Source organism: Rhopilema esculentum, unplaced genomic scaffold (assembly GCF_057945365.1).
Source record: "Rhopilema esculentum isolate cy_ngs unplaced genomic scaffold, ASM5794536v1 HiC_scaffold_34, whole genome shotgun sequence".
In the NCBI taxonomy this organism is placed as follows: Eukaryota; Metazoa; Cnidaria; class Scyphozoa; order Rhizostomeae; family Rhizostomatidae; genus Rhopilema; species Rhopilema esculentum.
The window spans coordinates 741,869-759,941 of NW_028300845.1; the positions used below are offsets into that span (position 1 = coordinate 741,869).

Consider the following 18,073-nt stretch of genomic DNA (forward strand, 5'->3'; position numbering starts at 1 on the left):
CTCAGAAAATGTTTAGACTGTAATGCAACGAAAAGAATTACACGATACCTGAAAACATGAAACCAGTATAATTTACTATGCCATTTATTGAAATGTTCTTTCGTTTCATACACTCGTATTTCAGATGATAAATAATCTATCACAAGAATAGCAAGGACAAGACAAAAAACATTTCAGCTGGCAAATTCCTCTATCCTTTTTTGCTGCATATTTTTTCTGCCAATGAAACGTAATTCAGGGACGTTTGGCTGCAAGTTTTTCTTTTCTTTTCTGCTCTTGCCCTAGAATTTTGTAAATCTTTTTCTTCTTTTCTTTAATTTTTGCATCTCTTCTCGCATTGTCCTTTACAAGTTTCTTTTTGAATTCTTTCCTCTTTTTGTCAAGCGACTCACGTTGTTTCTTGGCCTTGTCCTTCTGAATTGTTAGCAGCTCTTTCATTAGATTGTAGGCCTAGAGGGATGGTAACGAAACATATCAGATTTCTGAGTGTCGGCTTACAATCGTAAATGATTTGCAACTCTTATTGCAACCAAAATTTTACAGGGTAAACTGCATCACATAACATTTCCATTACCATATACAAAAGGCACACCTATTTCTTTATATGTGCTCCGAAACCCCCGCTTTATAAGCAGTCTTATGCAGGCTATGCACTGGGCCGTGCCAAAAGAGGCCAGAGAGACAAAGGGTCACGGCCTCTCCATTTAAGTAAGGTACACTATTAAAAATTGATAACTTTGTTCTGAACTTTAGACCCCCTTCGCCATTTTCAAAATCAATGCAGGGTCCTTGAGCAAAGATACCATGAAACTAGTAATACAACGTATTGCCATGCTCACCTTCTTTTCATGGGGTTCCATTACTACCGCTGTCAGTTTATCTTGCTTTTTACCATTTTGTTTCTTTGCTAACTTTGGTTTGGACTTGAAAGGCAGGTCCTTCTGTAGCTTTTGTGGAATATGCAGAGGGTTGAACCTCCTTGTTTTCCTTTCAATTGGCTAAAATGTAATTTGCGATCAGTTAACACCTTTCAAACCATCGGTGTACAATGTAATTGAAAATACATTGATTTAAAACAGAATTTTTCAGCATTGGTAAAAATAATCTTCTGATCAATAATACACACTGGAAGGAGAATTTGATCGCAAAAAATTATCAAGTTTTTTCAGACTAAACCCTTCAGCCCGTAAAACTTAAAACATGTATTTGTTACCTTGTATAACGAGTCCTTATTCTGGTCCACTTTCAGCCCTCTTTCATGTCTTATTTCGCCAACAGTGCGCATACCAGTCCAATTTTTCTTGTCGTCTTTGCTGAGCAATAATGACGTCACAGGGTTGTAATATTTTGGGCAGGCAACTGGGTACCAAGTTCGACAAAACACGATGTCTAGAACAGCGAATACAAAATGTTGAAGCGCGGTACTTAATGCAGTAGTATGTTAAGGACTAGTTGCTAGTAAAAAAGGCGAATCAGCAGTCAGAACAAAGATACCTTAACATGCTATACTGAAAGTTTCACATAAACAGTGCTTCGATAAAGACTCAAGTGGAGAAGTGGCTATAGAAAAGTTTTAGATGAACAGCTAACAAACTCCTTGTAGGGCGTGCATATACGCAGACTTTTCAAGACAATACAATAACTTCACAGCCTCGCATATGCCCAGTTGTAGCATCCTTCAGCAACCTGTATTATTCTACAGACAAGGTTAGGTTTACTTTTTCTGTACGTTGTATATGTCACTCCAACCTTTTGTACACAAGGATTACCTCTTATTGGGAAAAATAGACAATGCACTCCTTCTAAGTGCACCCATTGTATAAGCCCTATAATACTAACTCCCACCCCCCAGGTAGTTATAATTTCTAACAAACCCCAACCCTCATACAAGCACCCATTCTAAAAAACCCTAAACTTTGAGAAAGCTTCACAATATCATGCCAATTTATGCATGCTAGTGAGCCTCCATAGAGGCTTAATCCACTTATCACATACTTGAGAAAAACAAATACTTGTATTTCGTGCTAAGCCACATATTCAACAGAAAACATCAACAAATAAACACGACAACGATTATTAAGTTAATTGGCAAATGAAGTGAACTTGATGTTTTCAAATAAAGGTGAAAACTTTGAAAACCAGATTTTTGTGTGGTGACTTTTAAATAATCGAATCAGCCTCACCCATCCAAAATGTCCGTCCCACGTCTGGGTGAAGTTGTGTCTTTCAATCCAATGAATTTATTAGAGCTCTTAATCTTGATATGAAGTTATACAATCAAACGCAAAAATATCTTTAGCCTTTTTTTAATTTGGATATGATTATTTGAAAATTAGAAATTTTACCACTTACCACTCATCAAAATTTTGTCCTCAAATGTCGCACGGAAGGCCCCGTCCACGTTCTAAAAGTAAATTGATTTGTGAAATTTTAAAACTAATCAATATTAGGCTAGAGGATACTAAAGATCATGTTAGGATAGACAAATTCATCATTGTGAAATTTGATGAAAGGAAACAAACGCTTATCAGCATTTAATGCAAACCTTGACAGCCTTTTTGATCTGGCCTCTTATTCCACTGACAGTCCTGATCGCCGCTCCCTCGAATTTAGCAACTTCAAGAGACGAATTAAACATTCCCTGGAATGAGTGTAGTAGGTACAATAAGCAAGGAATCTCAAAATATTTAGCTAAATAAATAGCATTTAGATTACGTGCTGAACACAAACGCAGATTTTGCCAAAATAACGATAGAAATAAAAACTACACTTGAAAATGTTAGAAACAGAACAAAGAATATACATGTCTAGACTCAACATGGGAAATATTTAACAAAGGAAAGTGTCTGACGTTTATCACGACCTTCCTTATGCGCCAAGACGATCAACACAATTTTAATAATACGAAATACTGCGGGAAAGAAAACAAAGCAGTAAAAAGGCTTGACTAAAACTAGACGCAAAAATAATACATACTCAAAAAATTGTACTTTAAAAATTGAAAATATTCCGGAGAAAGTGCCTTATTAACCTTGAGACTTAGTTTACATTTCAATAAGTTAACAATATTTTGGTGGAACAAAACTTAAAAATAGCTTTGAAAAAAGCAAACATTTTGAGTCATCCTTAAGTAACAGTACGCCTCAAATTTTTTGCTTTTTCAAAGCCATTATTAATTTTTTCTATTTTACACTACGATATGTTCAATACAGTTGTTTGAGGTCCAAAATATTGCACAACAGCAAACCAAATTAGAGGAATATTGTATAAAATATTGTATAAAATATGGTATAAAACCCTACCTTTACGAAAGCCGTGTTTTTGAAAACTTTTAGAGGTGTGCCAACCAACTTCAACTTTTTCACAACCTGAGATGACTTGTCTTGGTCAACAATCACCCCAGTGCCACTGATCCGAAATTTCGACTGCAAGAAAATGGATGACATTGGAAGAAACTGATTTGCTTAAACTTCGCGCTCGTTATCTTATAGACAGAGATGTACGTAAGTGGGTAACAGAAATTTTTTCAAGTGGCTTCTTTGAGAAGTTGTATAGAGATGGAGCTTACAAAAGAGAAAATCTAAACTTACTTTTGATCCGGACACAGATTGGACTGCCAATATCCCTGTATTTGGAGGTGTAACAGGCCCTGGTGAAGAAATTATCGACTCAACATTGGTACAATGATACTGCTAGGCAAATATTGTTAGGTGAAAAACAGGCTCTGAGATAAAGAAGGATAAAATTACTAAAAGAAGACAAGAACAGGACAAAAGACAAATGAAATTTACCATAGAAAGTAGCTAAACAATGCAGATGTTCCGGCGTGTACTTGAGGGCTCTCTGTCGCCCATTGTGGTCTTGCACAGAATAAAGAGGCAACGTCTGAAATCTTCGCCAACCGAGGGACACTATGATGGGGTCTCGATTCTTGAGAATCTTATCGTGCCAACGATGCTTCTTAAATCTCGCCTAAAAAAGCAAAATAGTTGCAAGTTACAACTGCAAATCAATGATCATAATGAGAAACAGCCATTTGTTATCTAAAGGCAAGACTAACTAAGATTGCAAAAAGATCGTTCTTTCCAGACCTGAATATTTTTCAATCACTGAAAAATTAACGAGCCAATAAACTATAAACACTTCTTATTTTTTAGCTGTTCAATTTGCTGGACTTGTGTACATCAACATCAAGTCTCTTTCTTCCTTCAAAATACTTTCTAAATACACAGCACATCCAAAGATAACATAAACGAAATTCTCTGACAGCACGATAGCCAGTTTGCCGGTGAAATTCGTTCGGAGGAAATTTTTTATTTTAATTAAAATTTAAGGATGGCTTCCGCATCGAATAATTTATATTCAGAATCTATGCAAGTGGGAGCATGAAAAGTATAGCTACTCTTTGACGTTATCAAATAAAAATCAATTCATGCTGTTAGCCTATAGATATGAAGTTTCAGTTTAAAAAAACCATTGAAGCATCAGCATCAATGCAATTCCAATATATACCTGTATGAATCCGATGTTATCTTCCCCTGCCAGGAGACCACCAAGGACAACCGGATACGAGGGTTCAAAATTCTGAACAAATTCAGCTGGCATCGAATGGATCTCAACACGAACGTACATCCCCGGACGAAATCCTTCGTACTGTACACGAACATCATCGTCCATGTCTTGGAATTCTTGTGCGTTTAGCTGTTGTGGAATAAAAGTATAGCATTGGAACAAAGAATTTCTCGGTGTGCAGACAGGAAAGAAAGATAGCAAGCAGGTAAGAAAGTTGTTACATAAATTGTCACAGAACCCTCGTCAAAAGCTGACTTATTAAAGTAGCCTTAATGAACCAAGACAAGACGTCTCGTTGGTACCGTTAGCATGGAAAGTGACTAAAAATGCCCTAGACATTTCATTGTGAAGATCTTTGAAGTTCGGAACTGACCTGTCCTTGTTGACTCAGCTCCCTCTTGAGCTCTTCGTAGTAAGAGGCGTCGCCATCCTTTTCTTTGTCCGTTTCATTGTCATACTTGACATAGTCAAGGTTTAATAACACTTAAACCACGAGGCACTGGAATCTAAGAACCTATTTACGTGTAAATTACTAAAATAGCAAAATGGCGATTTCTGTGTAAAAAGAAACAAAAGCAAGATACCATAAGCAATAATCTGCTGGTTCAAAATATCCGTAACAAGGACACTAGTGGAAAGTTATATTGTTTATTTCCGGACTTAAATTCACATGACTTTAACTGTAAAAAGGACCAATTGAGACAAGAATGCTGGCCCGTTGAATGGGTATTGATACCAGGGTGTTGGCAAAGGATCATGGTAGCATCTTTGTAAACAATGAAAGGATATTCAGCATCAAAATTCTTTTTCAGATTCATTTTTTCTTCCCGCCGTTTTTCATCCTCGTCCACGTCATCCATTTTCTCATCGGCATCCGAGCCAGAGCTCGATTCGGCATCATCTTGGTTTAGCTCGTCATTCGGTAGTGAATCACCCGCCTCAAGGTCTTCGAAGTCGCCAAACAGTTCATCATCATCTTTAAACAGCCAGAAAAAACTCAGTTAATTACATATAATAATTATCACGATTAACCAATTAACAGTCACAATGAACAAAAAACCCCAGCACTTTGCATTGTTATATATTTGAAGAAAAGTTCATGAATACACATAAACTACAAATCTAGAATCGTAGATATAAGGCTCTTGCAATGTTGAAGTTCTGTCACCTTCTAACAGTACTGAGAATCAAGTTTTGTGTCATAATATAAGTAGTAAAGGATCAATATTCTGGGCGATGAAAATTGAAAGAATATGCCAGAAAGCACACGTATGATTTTAAATATACAGCTAAGAAAAATCCAATTAATATCTGTAATTGAATGGAAAATTGATGACTAGATTTTCCTGATTTACTTCTAAAAACATCTGCAACTTTTGGAAACATTTCTTTTCTATTACTATTTGAAAGGATATTTCACTTGAAGAGCTGATAAAATGAAGGACATAATTTAAAAACGTTTTGTTGCAATACTTATACAACTCAGTAACAACAAATGTATTCGCTCATATACTCACTTACAATATGGTTAATTGCAAACAGACTCACTAACAGCAACAGTTATCGTGAATAGTCTCACTAACAGCAAATTTAATCGCAAGCAGCCTTACCAACAACAATAGTGATCGCAAATAGTCTCACCTATAGCAAATGTAATCGCAAACAGACTCACTAACAGTAACAATGATTGCAAATAGTCTCACATATAGTGAATGTAATCGCGAACAGACTCACTAACAGCAAAAGTAATCATAATTAGTCCCACTAATAGCAAATGTAATTGCAAAGAGCCGCATTAACAACAATAGTGATCGCAAATAGTCTCACTTATAGCAAATGTAATCGCAAACAGACTCACTTACAGTAACAATGATTGCAAATAGTCTCACATATAGTGAATGTAATCGCGAAGAGACTCACTAACAGCAAAAGTAATCACAAATAGTCCCACTAATAGCAAATGTAATTGCAAACAGCCTCACTAACAACAATAGTGATCCCAAATAGTCTCATTTATAGCAAATGTAATCACAAACAGACTCACTAACAGCAACAGTGATCGCAAATAGTCTCATATATAGCGAATGTAATCGCAAATAGAATCACAAATAACAAATGTATTACATAACAAATGAAATGGTTGATATTTACCATCTTCGTTCAGCTCATCATCCGCCATCTTTCGATCTCCTGAAGAATTCCTAGATACAAAACAGTTCTTGATCGACTCATAGAGCATCTGGAGATCTTCTTCATTCGAATACTGCACGCAAGATTGCTCACGCGTGCAATCTCTTTGGTGCAGTATCGTGCTATTCAGATTCTTTCCCGGAGTCTTAATGGAAAACAATCCACCAACCATCTCATTAGAATCTTCTTCTTCGTCAGTCCTTCCTTGCTTAGACATATTTCTATCTACAATGGTACAAAAAATAGATGTAATCAGACTTTGCAGCGGATGTATGGTATATTAAGATTTTACTCAACCACTCAACAAAGTGCATAAGTTACATTCTTCAAGTTAACACTTAAAATGAAAGTCCACACTTTTGTAAATGCTGGAAAAACTGGAAAAGGCTCTGTAGTGATGTAAATTCATGGTTATCTTAAAATAAATATATCACCTTCACCCATGCAAGAACAGTGAGCTATTCGGATATCAAAATCAGCGTGGAGTAAGCCATACCTTGGTTGTATATCAGCGCTTTCAAATCCCTTGTTTTGTTTTGTCCTTGCATAAGCTGAGGCAGGAGCCTTCGCTTGAAGTTTTCTTTCCACTTTTCAAGATCTGTAATGGAATGGTCGAAACTGACATAAGAAGCAGGATGGACTTTTTTATACTTTGGTTATAAACAATTATTGTAAAATATTTTATATAAAGGATATTTCGAATAAAACAGATGATGGGTTGAAGCAATGCTTAGCGATTTTTCAACCAACGCCCGAGCTTAGCTTTGGAGCCCATCTGTTCACCATCTGGGAAATACCCCTGTATTACCCTTGTATCAAATGGCAATTTGTGCTCTTTAGATAGACTTACAACAATGTTTTAAAATTAGTTTACGCTGTGCAATTCTGGTTGCATTTTTCATCAATATACAACGACACTTCTATTATATAATTTAAGAGCACTTTGGTTTTGCATATATTCTGAGGCTGATTCACAGAAGATGAAACAAACAGGTTCTTTCATTTCAAGAATAATTATTATTCCTCAATTAAAAGAGATTACATGAAAATTTAGTGACTTCAATCAGAGGTAGAACCAAACTAGTCCCTGGCATGATGACACTTTCATTTAGAATGAGGATTGTTATCAGCCCTCTGTTATACAAGGCGTGGGAGTCAGAAGGTGTTGTCTTTTCGAGAGAAACCATCACTGCTCAATAATCATATACTCGCACTGTCGCAAAAACTACTTTCCGCTGCTAGGCAGAAACAAATACAAAAAACAAAATATTATTTTCAGTGCTACCTAATTACCTACATATCCCTTCTTCTAAATTGTCTACTCTAAACACTAAAAACGTTACTGTTTCAATCATTTATTCTATTCTTTTATTTCATCTATATGAGGAAAGTCAGCGATCAAAATTCTTATTCTGCTTTGGCATAACATTGCAAACACTCGGTGCATTATATTAACAAAACCATTTACGATAAAGACGGGAACAGGGGCGGACACTTGGTCAAATATTGGGGGGGGGGCAAGCCTATAGTTTTAATAAGATGACGTCGCATTTCCCATTGTTTTAGAACAGAAGACCATTGTCCTCTAAAGTATTGGGGGGCAATCGCCCCCCCCCCCCTTGCCCCCTACCAAGTGTCCGCCACTGTACGGGAATGTAGGTTCACATTAGATGGTTGCTTGATGATATATTGCTTCATATCACAAAGTTACAAGACAGAAAAGCTTTATTTATTCAAACCTTCCATAGAAAATTTCGAATCATCGATTTCCACCTCTTCGTCGTCTTCTTCGTCATCTTCAAATTGAATCTCTTCATCAAACGTTTCCTAGCAGAAAAAGATGAAATTTATAAAATTCTTCTATGCCTAAAATTACCGCATGTTGAACATAGACTTACGACAGTGATTAACAATACTTGATGAAATCCATTCAGATGCCGTCTCAAAAGGGGAATACTTCTAAAGGAAAGGACGCGGGTTGTTCTTTCAGACCCTGTTTACACGAGAACTGGACCAGATCGGATTCAAATGTATCCGGATACTAGGCGTTTACACGGGATCCCATCCAGATGAGATCTACAGATGCGCTTTTTGAAAACGGGGTACATCAAACGTTTTTCAAACAACTGAGATTAATACAAAACCCGTTTTATCGTAGAGTTGACTTTATATTTATTGCAATAAAAACGAAGATACCTTTTTACTCTTTTTACTAGCAGGCTGATCTTCATCGCCGTCGAAATATACTCCGTCACCGCCATCCTCGCCGCCATCCTCGTCGCCATCCTCGTCGCCATCCTCGCCGCCATCCTCGCCGCCATCACTATCGTCACCACTCACACCCTCACTCTCCTCGTCGCTGTTCTCCTCGTCGCTGTTCTCCTCGTCACTCTCATCTTTTTCATCCATGTTCTCTTTGTCGTTATCACCGTCGTCTTCTCCATCAAAAACAACTTTCCGCCTTATTCGATTGTCGTCAGATGATACTGTCTCATGCGATGGCAGGGTCCACTTAAGATCCCTGTTAATAGAGTAATGGCAACTAAAAACTATGGCGAAACGCATTTTTCAGGCAAGCTACAATAGTCATTAAACTAAGGCTCAAATGATGTTCTCTGGGCTACTTGGCATTCCATAGAGGGAGACAACGGATCAAACATAGCATATTGAACGGAAACAAGTGGAAGTTTTTCTGAGCAACTTTATACTGACTGTATTATACTGTGAAAGGGCTTATCAAAGACGTTTGTGGTTTAAAAGCTGTCTGAATAAAATACTAATTAAAATATTTTTTTCTGTATCTGGCTGACATAAAATACTGGAAACAGTAAAGACAGGACTGTACACGGTTTGGTGTCTAGAACCGTAAGAAGCTAAGTTGCAACACCGAGACGCATTTTTAATTGCCTGAAGATTCCTTTAAGCATAGAGTTGCAACTTCGCAATATCCTGTTCTACACACCACAGCGTACTCAAAATCTATGGAAATAAACTTAAATATTTGCATTTCTCGGGGTTGTTTAGAATCTGACTAGTAGCATATATATGTTTTTTTAACAATCAGCCATTCGAATCAGTTGCCAATTATAAATAGCAGAGTTGATTTAAAACCACTATTGTGCAAATATCTTTAAAATTTATGATAACCGGAATGTACCAAGAAATAAATAAAACTTACCCTTCAACATCTTGTGAAATCATCGATTGAGAGTTCTAAACCACCAAGATAAAAATTCAATTAGTTTTCATAAGTTTAAAGACAGTCTGTCCCCTATTGTGCTCAATTTTATTTTCACGGGAGTGAAATTCACGCACCACTGAGCTTGATAGATAATTAAACGATTTAGACCAATCAGTGACAACTTTGATTCCAGAGCTTTTGAATCAAATTGTTGTGTTCCTGTTGTAGTGAAGCTGTGGCTAAAAAAATGTGGTTCTCTGTTTGGTTTCTGCGACAGATATGTCAAAAGGGAAAAGAAATGCTTCCATTATCATCATTCAATTTCAGTTATTAAATATTTTTTGCCATTTCCGACCACCTTTTGCTCGCAGTTTTAAATGTCGTCCACTACCGCAGCTAGGCCAGCCAATGCGAGCAGTGCAATCCGTTAAGGCGGGATGAGCTATTGTTAACTTTAGCCAATCATTGAGAGGACAGATTGCTTTTAAGGCCATTTTCTGCATTGCTTTCAACAATTTTTTAATTGATCTAATCAAATCAAAGAACAAAAAACAATACTCGCAAAAAGCGATCAAAGAATAGAAGGAGCAATTTCAAATCAGTCTTTTTAAAAAGCATAAAAAAGCAGCAATAACCAGCAAACTTTTCTCTTGATGGGAGTAAATTTTTCGCCAGGAATAAGGTTTTCTTTGATGAAACAAAAGTCAAATAATAACAAGGTAAACCAACCTTAAACAAAGTCAGACGACTGGCGGACATCTTTGCATCTATTGTCGATTTAGTATCAAGCAACGATGATACGAGTTCGTTGTCATCTTCTTGCATATCCTGCTTATAACAGAAAATTCATTTAGACATATCAGTTATGTGACTTTATGACAGCAGCAAAACACGAAACAACACTTTTTATTACTGTAATCAACTGGAAATGTCTTACTTTGTTTCATTAGATTAATGTGGGTAATTTTGTATGAAGTATGCTTTAATGCTCATTTAAAGTTTAAACTCTAAATGAATATATCTTTAGGCTGGTTTCCACTCGAGCAAAATCCTCAGCGAATTCATCAGCGGTTGGAATGTTTTTATTGGTGCCAATTTAATAGGTGTCAATTTATATAGGTGCAAATATTCATATGAAGAAGTTTCTTGGAAACAAAGTTTAATCTTGAAGTCTTACCGAGTTAGTTTTGTCTCTAGCCTTTTGGCCCTCTCTGCTGCCCCCAAGATCAATATATACAGCATCCTACCATGAGATAAACAAAAACCATTATATCAATAACACTTGTGTCTTTCCTTTAAGCCTCAAAATAAACAAATTAAATTCAAAAGGAAGCTTGCTGTATAAGCAACGATTCAAACACAAGCTAAAACTACTAACGGTCACTTTACCTTGTCATAAACAACCCCACCAACCCCTGACATTGGTGCATAAACAAGCCGTTCCTTCTCATTCAAAGACCTTCGCTTCTCCTTTTCTGGTAAAGGACATGGATCAGGTAGATAGCTTATCTCTCGCAAGTTATAATCACCACAACCTGTAGAAAGATGTTTATTAATGTTGTCAGTAACATGAATATTTTCAAAATAACATGGCTCTCCAATGTGCTTAGAAGGAAAGCTTTCAATGACACAAATGTATTGTGATAGAAAAAGATCCATTCTTCTAAAGGATTTCACTACTTTCCAATACTACAATAGCCATAATGCTAGTTTGAAACTCTTAATGGTACAAATTAAGACAAATTTCAAAACTTCCTACCTGTTGGAAGCCTGATTAAGTAAGGCAACTTGATATAAGCCAAGTATTATTAATCATTTGTTTATCATAATCAACTAAGCAATAAAAAAATGTAATTTACAGATCAAGGTATCCATAACTATTAAGAATTAAAATAGAAGTATCAAAGCTCAAAAGCTTATAGACCGTCAAGAGACAGACTTTGTTTATTTCTGAATGTCAGAATACAAGCTTACCCATGATGTGAACCTTTGAATTATATCGTAAATGAGCTCCTCTAACATAACCATATAGACAGACTGTTCTGTCTGCATTTGGTTGTTGCCGAATGGACTCTGGGTCAGTTAAATCTTCCAGCCTGTACGGACAATGAGATATAAATTGGCATTAGAACTTGCAACCAAAACTTTGATGGTAGAAATATGAATATATTTTACAGTTCACATGATTCATTACACTGGATATATTTCAAATTGCTTTTACTTTTTTCCAATTCCAGTTTCATGTTTCTTGGGTTATTGACACAATATTGATATTTAATTACTTGATCTTTTTTTAAAAATTTTGCAAGAAGCTGCAAGTGTGTAAATTTTTACAGATTTGAAATATTATAAAATTTTAACAGCAATGTTGAATTAATGAGTTTGCTATTAAATTTTATTAAACAAAACACTTTGCCAGGAGAGATGGTAACCAAGCAAATCATGAATGAAATTTGACAAGAATGTGTTTGACAACAATAGGTCTTCTTGAGCAAAGGCAGAAAGTTACACAAAGTTGAAGATTGCTGAAATGAATGGAAAAATTTGAAACATTGAAGTTTACTGTATTATTTTTCAATCAAAAGCAATAGTTAAGAGAACTATATATTCTGAAAAGCCTGAATAAAAATTCCTTTCTAAACATTACCTGTCTGCAAATATATGAGGATGGGTAGTTCTCCACTTTAATGGTCTAAATTTCATCACAGAAATGAATCTCCCAAGATTATGTATTTCAGTTTTTGAATAACTTCCATGTGTGATACCAGACAGATTGAAGAGCTTGGCTCCCTATATGAATTTAGACGAGACACGTGGTTATAATCTGAAGCTTTCAGTAATACACTTTCCATTTATAAAGTTAATTTGATAAAACTAAAAAAAAAGATGTAGAACAAAACAGGTGCTAGAGTATAGTTTTAATTATCAACTCCACAAAAAGAAAGGTCTCAGCAAACTTATGCCATATTAAAGTATTCAAAAACAGCAAAACTTCTTCTCTGATCAAGGATTTAGTTTTCAAAAACAAGTAAACAGAAGTAACAAGAAAATACCCTGAAAGCTTAGTAGAAAACATTAAAAGAATATGTTGCAGAAAAGACTTCCTAAGCTTCAGTGAGATAAGGATATAGACAAAAATATGCTTTAAAAATATGCTTTTATATAAATAGGTAAAATTTTCATGAAATGAAGATGTCATAATTTTAAACAAACCTGGTAAACCTCTGTCCAGAATCTCTGCTTCATCTTCTTCTTAATCTTTTTTAGCGATTTGTTGTTTTTCATGAGATCAAGGTGTGTTAGAACTCCCATTATCTTAGGGAATCCATGCACTTGTGCTATGTTTAAGAACTCAAAAATTTCCATTTCAAATCCAAAACTTGCATCAATAAGCAATAGCACCTGAAACATTGAAAACTAATTTATTTCTGAGAAATCTTTGCAAAAAAGTCTCCAATTACACATGTATATATTTTCAATGGAAAAGTCTAATATGTCAAACCTACTCTTTCTAATAGTGGGCTATCCAGCTTTGGCCATCAAGATCTCAACATACAAGCTTAATATGTGGGCTACAAGGTCAACATGATTTGTAGTAGAAAACAAAGTGAATTTTTCTTCCACAATTTTATACGGGAATTTTTGCAATTAATATATATATAGACATATTTACCAAATCTGCCATTTTAGCAATATCAATCATGCAGCAGATATCATTATTGCATTCAATGAAAGTGATCCTCTGCTTTTTACCTATAAAGAAAAGATGTCTTTCCTCAGGAAGAAAATTACATATATATAAGGAAAAAGCTAATCAATAAAAGAGATATGAATTTCATGATTAACAAAACACAGAGAATTCTTTCCTCAAATTCTATCCGAGCATTTTTGTAATTTGAAAAAATTTGCGCAGTTGCAGCACAGATTTAAGTGTGAATCCAGCCTTTTTGCTGAGACAGTTTGACCAATTTTGACAAGATCTGGGGGGGGGGACTCAGATTCCCCGAAAATTGCCCCAAAATGCTAGGTGTGCCAGAACTATAAGTTTTTCCATATTTAAAACGAATGTATCTAGTTTTAAGGTGTGCCCTCAATGATACCATGTTGGCATCTTGCATGCACCATAACATGCTGTGCATACAGGAATCCAGCGCATTGAGTCAAGAAGAGCCTCAATTATTGATAAAATCATAGAATAGAAATTGGCCTGTATTCCGGTTACCAGGGTGCATTCCATGTCAACCTGGGTCCACCTGGGCATTTGTTTAGGTATGCCGAAAATATAGGTGCAGTTAGTAAAACTGTAAAAATTGTTGCGCCAGACAAAGAAAACTGATTATTAGAGAAAACTGTGTTGTTTGAGTCTTTGTTTTACATTAACTATGTACATGTTAAGCATGCCAACTCACAAACATTTAAAGTACGCCAAAAAATTGTTTATTGGCTTCCATGCCGAACACCAAAAAAACCTGGGTGTGCGGCAGGCCAAGGTCTTCGGGCCTAAGTACATGGAATGCACCCTGGTCCGGTTATTATCAAACATGAAATTTTTCGGCACAGACATTAGCCCCAGATAAAACATTCCCAGTCAGTGCACCAAGCCACATTACCAGTGCATTCCCAGTGTAGGGCTCCTTCTGAGGGACCTGGGGTCGTGGCTCCTGGATCCACCATTGAAGGGGTAAAAATGGTGTAATATGTAGGGATCAGGAGGAATTTCAAAGTAAGAACCAAAGAGAAATAACGCTTACCCGACACTAAAGTAACAGGTCCTCGTATATCTGAAAATTTCTCTCGCGTGAAATTTTTTATCAGTGAACGTATCAGGGTTGTCTTTCCAACTTTTGGTGGACCAACAATCCCTACAACTATTGGAGGGGGCTCTAAAGGCGTTCTATCGACAACTGGCACATGCTGTTTTTTAGTCTCAAGGTCTTGTTTTCGATGAAAAGTTCTCGCTGCCTTCTTCACTGATTGAAAACCAAATGCCTTTGAATTCTTCTTATCAGGATTCGATTTTCCTTTTGCTCTTTTTTCGGCCTTAGGGCCAGCTTGTCTTTTCCTGTGTGCTTTCTTCGAATCGTCTTCCATTTTCACTGCTTTACCCCATGCGCCATGTTTTCAATCACGTTTTTGTTCAGCGAGCTGTTGTTGTTGTTAGCGGCAGGCCGCGCTGCGCAGGAAATTGCCTTTTCTTCATTTATCGTTTGAGCAGGCTTAGGTCGAAACAAGATGGCGGGATCACTGTTAGAAGACATTTTCTTTGTCAAAGACATCGATCCAGGAGGAAAAAAGTTCGACAGAGGTAGCTTGATACCGTTATGTCTTGGCATTGAATAAAATATTTCAACTTCGAAATTTTTAACGTCTTTTTTATCAGCAACATGACTACTAGATCCCATCTTGTGTGTGCGCAAAAATCTTTGTCCATGCACGTGCCCAGACTTGAAACTATGTGTGATATTGGCAGACTACACGAAAGTCAAATCACGAGTATCACGGTAAAGCAATACGCAGTTGCTTTCACTGTTTTATAAAACTCTTTCTATTGCAGTTTGCTCTGGTTCTTCTTCTGCTGAGAGATGCACACGCCCAGTGAAATCTTCATAACCTCCATAAATTTGTTTATTGTTCTGCTTGTGCACGTGCGTGGTATTAACGATATTGTGTTCAAAGGCCTTTTTGCTTGCCATTTTCCATTCACTTCTAACATGAATGTAGCTGCCATGCAAATGCAACCAATCTAGCTTGCCAAGGAGACCTGTTTTGGGGGGTTAACCCTATCCTCTTTCCAATGAATGTAATGTGTTGAATTTTTTCTTATTTTTTTACAAACTTAAGTTTCCAGATTGCATTGTGAAAGTGAAAGTTACAAGATGGATATGATACTTGATGTGAATACACAAATTTATCCAGTGGACTTAAATGACAAGTTTAGTGTTGTATTGACAACAACTCTTAAAGTAGATGAGACGCCTGATGACGGAGAGTATAATCCATCTGACACTGGACCATCAAAAGCAGACCAATTTGAATATGTGATGTATGGTAAATCATATAGAATTGATGCAGATGATTCTGGGAGTGAATCTTCAAATCGTTTGTATGTGTTCACTATTTTTTATCCAATATATTTTACTTCCCTCAACCAAAATTTTATTGTACTTTAATTTTAGTGTTTTTTTACTTTTTCATGCCTTATACAAAGGGTCATTTTTACATTTCAATTTATTTCAATATTCTTTTTCAATATTATTAGCAAAGACTGAGCAATATTGTCATCAAACTATTTCAGGCAAGCTCCTTACTAAGACTTCCTAATGCTCAAACACTCTAGTTATATTTCAGTTTCTTTTAAATGATTATATCTGCTCACACTGCTCTGTACTTGACTTTTAACTTTGTAAAAATGATTGGCTTTCTAATTGTTCTGTTAAAAACAATATAATGCAAACTGTTTTGAAAATTTATTTCCAACATTAAGTATTTTCCAATTTTTTACAACCTAGAAGCCTTGTGTTGAACACTTTAACTTTCCACTCCTATGTACATCAGTGTTTTATCAGTTATGCTTGAAAACTACACTTGAAATGTAACCTTTAAAAATTTGTTCAAAGGAATATGTTATGAAATGTATTTATTTTCTCATTAGATCAGCACATGTTTCATTTGGTGGGTTGCTCATGAGACTTCAAGGTGATGCAAATAACCTGCATGGATTGGAAGTAGATCAACGTGTTTATTTGCTCATGAAAAGACTGGCATTTTAGAACTTTCATTGTTTTTGTAAATTGATTTTCAACCTTGAAGCTTTTGAGAAGGCTTTTCAAAATGAAGAAAGACACATTGTCTCTGTGATGCATATGGAATGTTGTTCCTAATAAAATGTTTGCAGACTCGTTACTACATTTGTACATGGGAAAGAGGCAACTGGAAGTTGCATGGATATTGTATTAAAGAAAGAGCTATGAAATTTTGTATTTATTAGATCATCCTATCCTAAAAAGGCCTTCTTGGAAAACTGACACCTTATGCTCTATGTTTTTAGTAACCATGACAGAAGTTTTAGATTTGTCTTGCCATTGCTTCTGTTTCAGCTCCTGTAGCAATTTACTGTCAGTGAAAAGTAATGACTCATTTCCAGCCAATTATTGCAATATTAAAGATCTAAGACGCAAAGAGGTGTTTCATAGTCAATGTAGAATGAAGCTATAGAAACTTAGTATGCATTAGTAAAGCTTTGTCGGTAATACTCAACCAGTACAACAAGTGATTAAGAATTTAAAAATTTAGAATAACCATAAAGAGATTGGAGGTATACTCTAAGAAAGGATAAGGGATATAGTCCTGTTAAGGCACATCAACCCCCATCAGCAGAAAATCTTGGCTATGTTGAGCAGATGAGTTCCCTTAAAATGTGTAAGTTAGGTTTGTAATACAAGGAAGACCTGTGTAGTATTGATGGGGCCTAATTGAATTTTAAAATGCCATTAAGTGGGAAACTCATGAAGTTCTCTGCTCAGATGATTGAAAATATTGTGTTTGTTTTCCTTTCAATTTTTTTATTTGGTGACTGAATTTTGTTTTTAAACATTTTTATTATTTTTTATGTCTTTCTTTGATATTGCAATATCTGATCTACAAGTAGCTTATTTGTTTATAAGAAAAGAGGTTGACGAGTTCAGTTCATTCTAGACAAATATTTTATGGCCTTTTTTTAAGTTGTTTGGTTTAAGTTCAAAGTTCTAATGCAAAATTTTATGACAGCACTCCCCTTTCAAAAAACCATTTGAAAATTGCTGCAAACAAGTATGATTTGATGAGCATTGCAAATTTCATCAACTATTTGTCAAAATTCAGTTGCTCATGACCAGGCCTCTCCACCTTGCTCATATTTGAGAACTCACCTTGAGGGTTTCTCGTGTGTTTAATATTTATTTTGAGTCATGTGAAATTATCACATGACAATATTATACAACCCAGATTGGAAGCTCTGTTTCTTGTGGGGGAAATTTCACATGCCTGACTGCGAGACTTTGCGCCTGAAATCACACACTTTTAAGATATTTGTATTGTTAATGATGCAAAATGTATTCAAATAGGGACTTTGCGCTGGCAATATGGAAAAGT

General features: G+C 35.8%; 2 protein-coding genes across 3 annotated transcripts; one reads left to right on the top strand and one right to left on the bottom strand.

Moving 5' to 3' along the window:
- Window positions 1-4: 4 nt before the first annotated feature.
- On the bottom strand, window positions 5-15,079 carry LOC148957306 (ribosome biogenesis protein BMS1 homolog). 2 transcript variants are annotated; one of them, XM_089115484.1, is made up of 25 exons: window positions 14,695-15,079; window positions 13,617-13,696; window positions 13,157-13,345; window positions 12,591-12,733; window positions 11,918-12,039; window positions 11,333-11,478; window positions 11,121-11,186; window positions 10,673-10,771; window positions 9,941-9,975; window positions 9,065-9,283; window positions 8,959-9,016; window positions 8,502-8,589; window positions 7,259-7,360; window positions 6,724-6,987; window positions 5,362-5,548; window positions 4,946-5,030; window positions 4,513-4,701; window positions 3,792-3,972; window positions 3,591-3,649; window positions 3,303-3,425; window positions 2,546-2,641; window positions 2,353-2,404; window positions 1,214-1,389; window positions 840-998; window positions 5-450 (listed from the first exon to the last, which is right to left on the bottom strand). In XM_089115484.1, exons 1-25 carry the CDS (start codon window positions 15,032-15,034, stop codon window positions 235-237), a joined length of 3,474 nt encoding a protein of 1,157 aa, XP_088971610.1. In that variant the 5' UTR covers window positions 15,035-15,079; the 3' UTR covers window positions 5-234. The 2 variants fall into 2 exon arrangements, with proteins under 2 accessions (XP_088971610.1, XP_088971609.1); XM_089115483.1 differs by having other exon boundaries at window positions 8,959-9,283.
- A 32-nt stretch (window positions 15,080-15,111) lies between these two features.
- Window positions 15,112-17,722, top strand: LOC148957307 (DNA-directed RNA polymerases I, II, and III subunit RPABC3-like). Its single transcript, XM_089115488.1, has 3 exons — window positions 15,112-15,248; window positions 15,785-16,046; window positions 16,596-17,722. The coding sequence occupies exons 1-3, from the start codon at window positions 15,176-15,178 to the stop codon at window positions 16,711-16,713; spliced, it is 453 nt and encodes a 150-aa protein (XP_088971614.1). The 5' UTR covers window positions 15,112-15,175; the 3' UTR covers window positions 16,714-17,722.
- Window positions 17,723-18,073: the final 351 nt, after the last annotated feature.

Coding starts and splice junctions, on each gene's coding strand:
- LOC148957307 (XM_089115488.1), top strand. CDS start 15,176: ATGGCGGGATCACTGTTAGAAGACATTTTCTTTGTCAAAGACATCGAT. Junction 15,249..15,784: donor AGGAAAAAAGTTCGACAGAG/GTAGCTTGATAC, acceptor TACAAACTTAAG/TTTCCAGATTGCATTGTGAA. Junction 16,047..16,595: donor AGTGAATCTTCAAATCGTTT/GTATGTGTTCAC, acceptor TTTTCTCATTAG/ATCAGCACATGTTTCATTTG.
- LOC148957306 (XM_089115483.1), bottom strand. CDS start 15,034: ATGGAAGACGATTCGAAGAAAGCACACAGGAAAAGACAAGCTGGCCCT. Junction 9,284..9,940: donor ATTTCACAAGATGTTGAAGG/GTAAGTTTTATT, acceptor CTCTATTAACAG/GGATCTTAAGTGGACCCTGC. Junction 451..839: donor TGGAACCCCATGAAAAGAAG/GTGAGCATGGCA, acceptor CCATCCCTCTAG/GCCTACAATCTAATGAAAGA.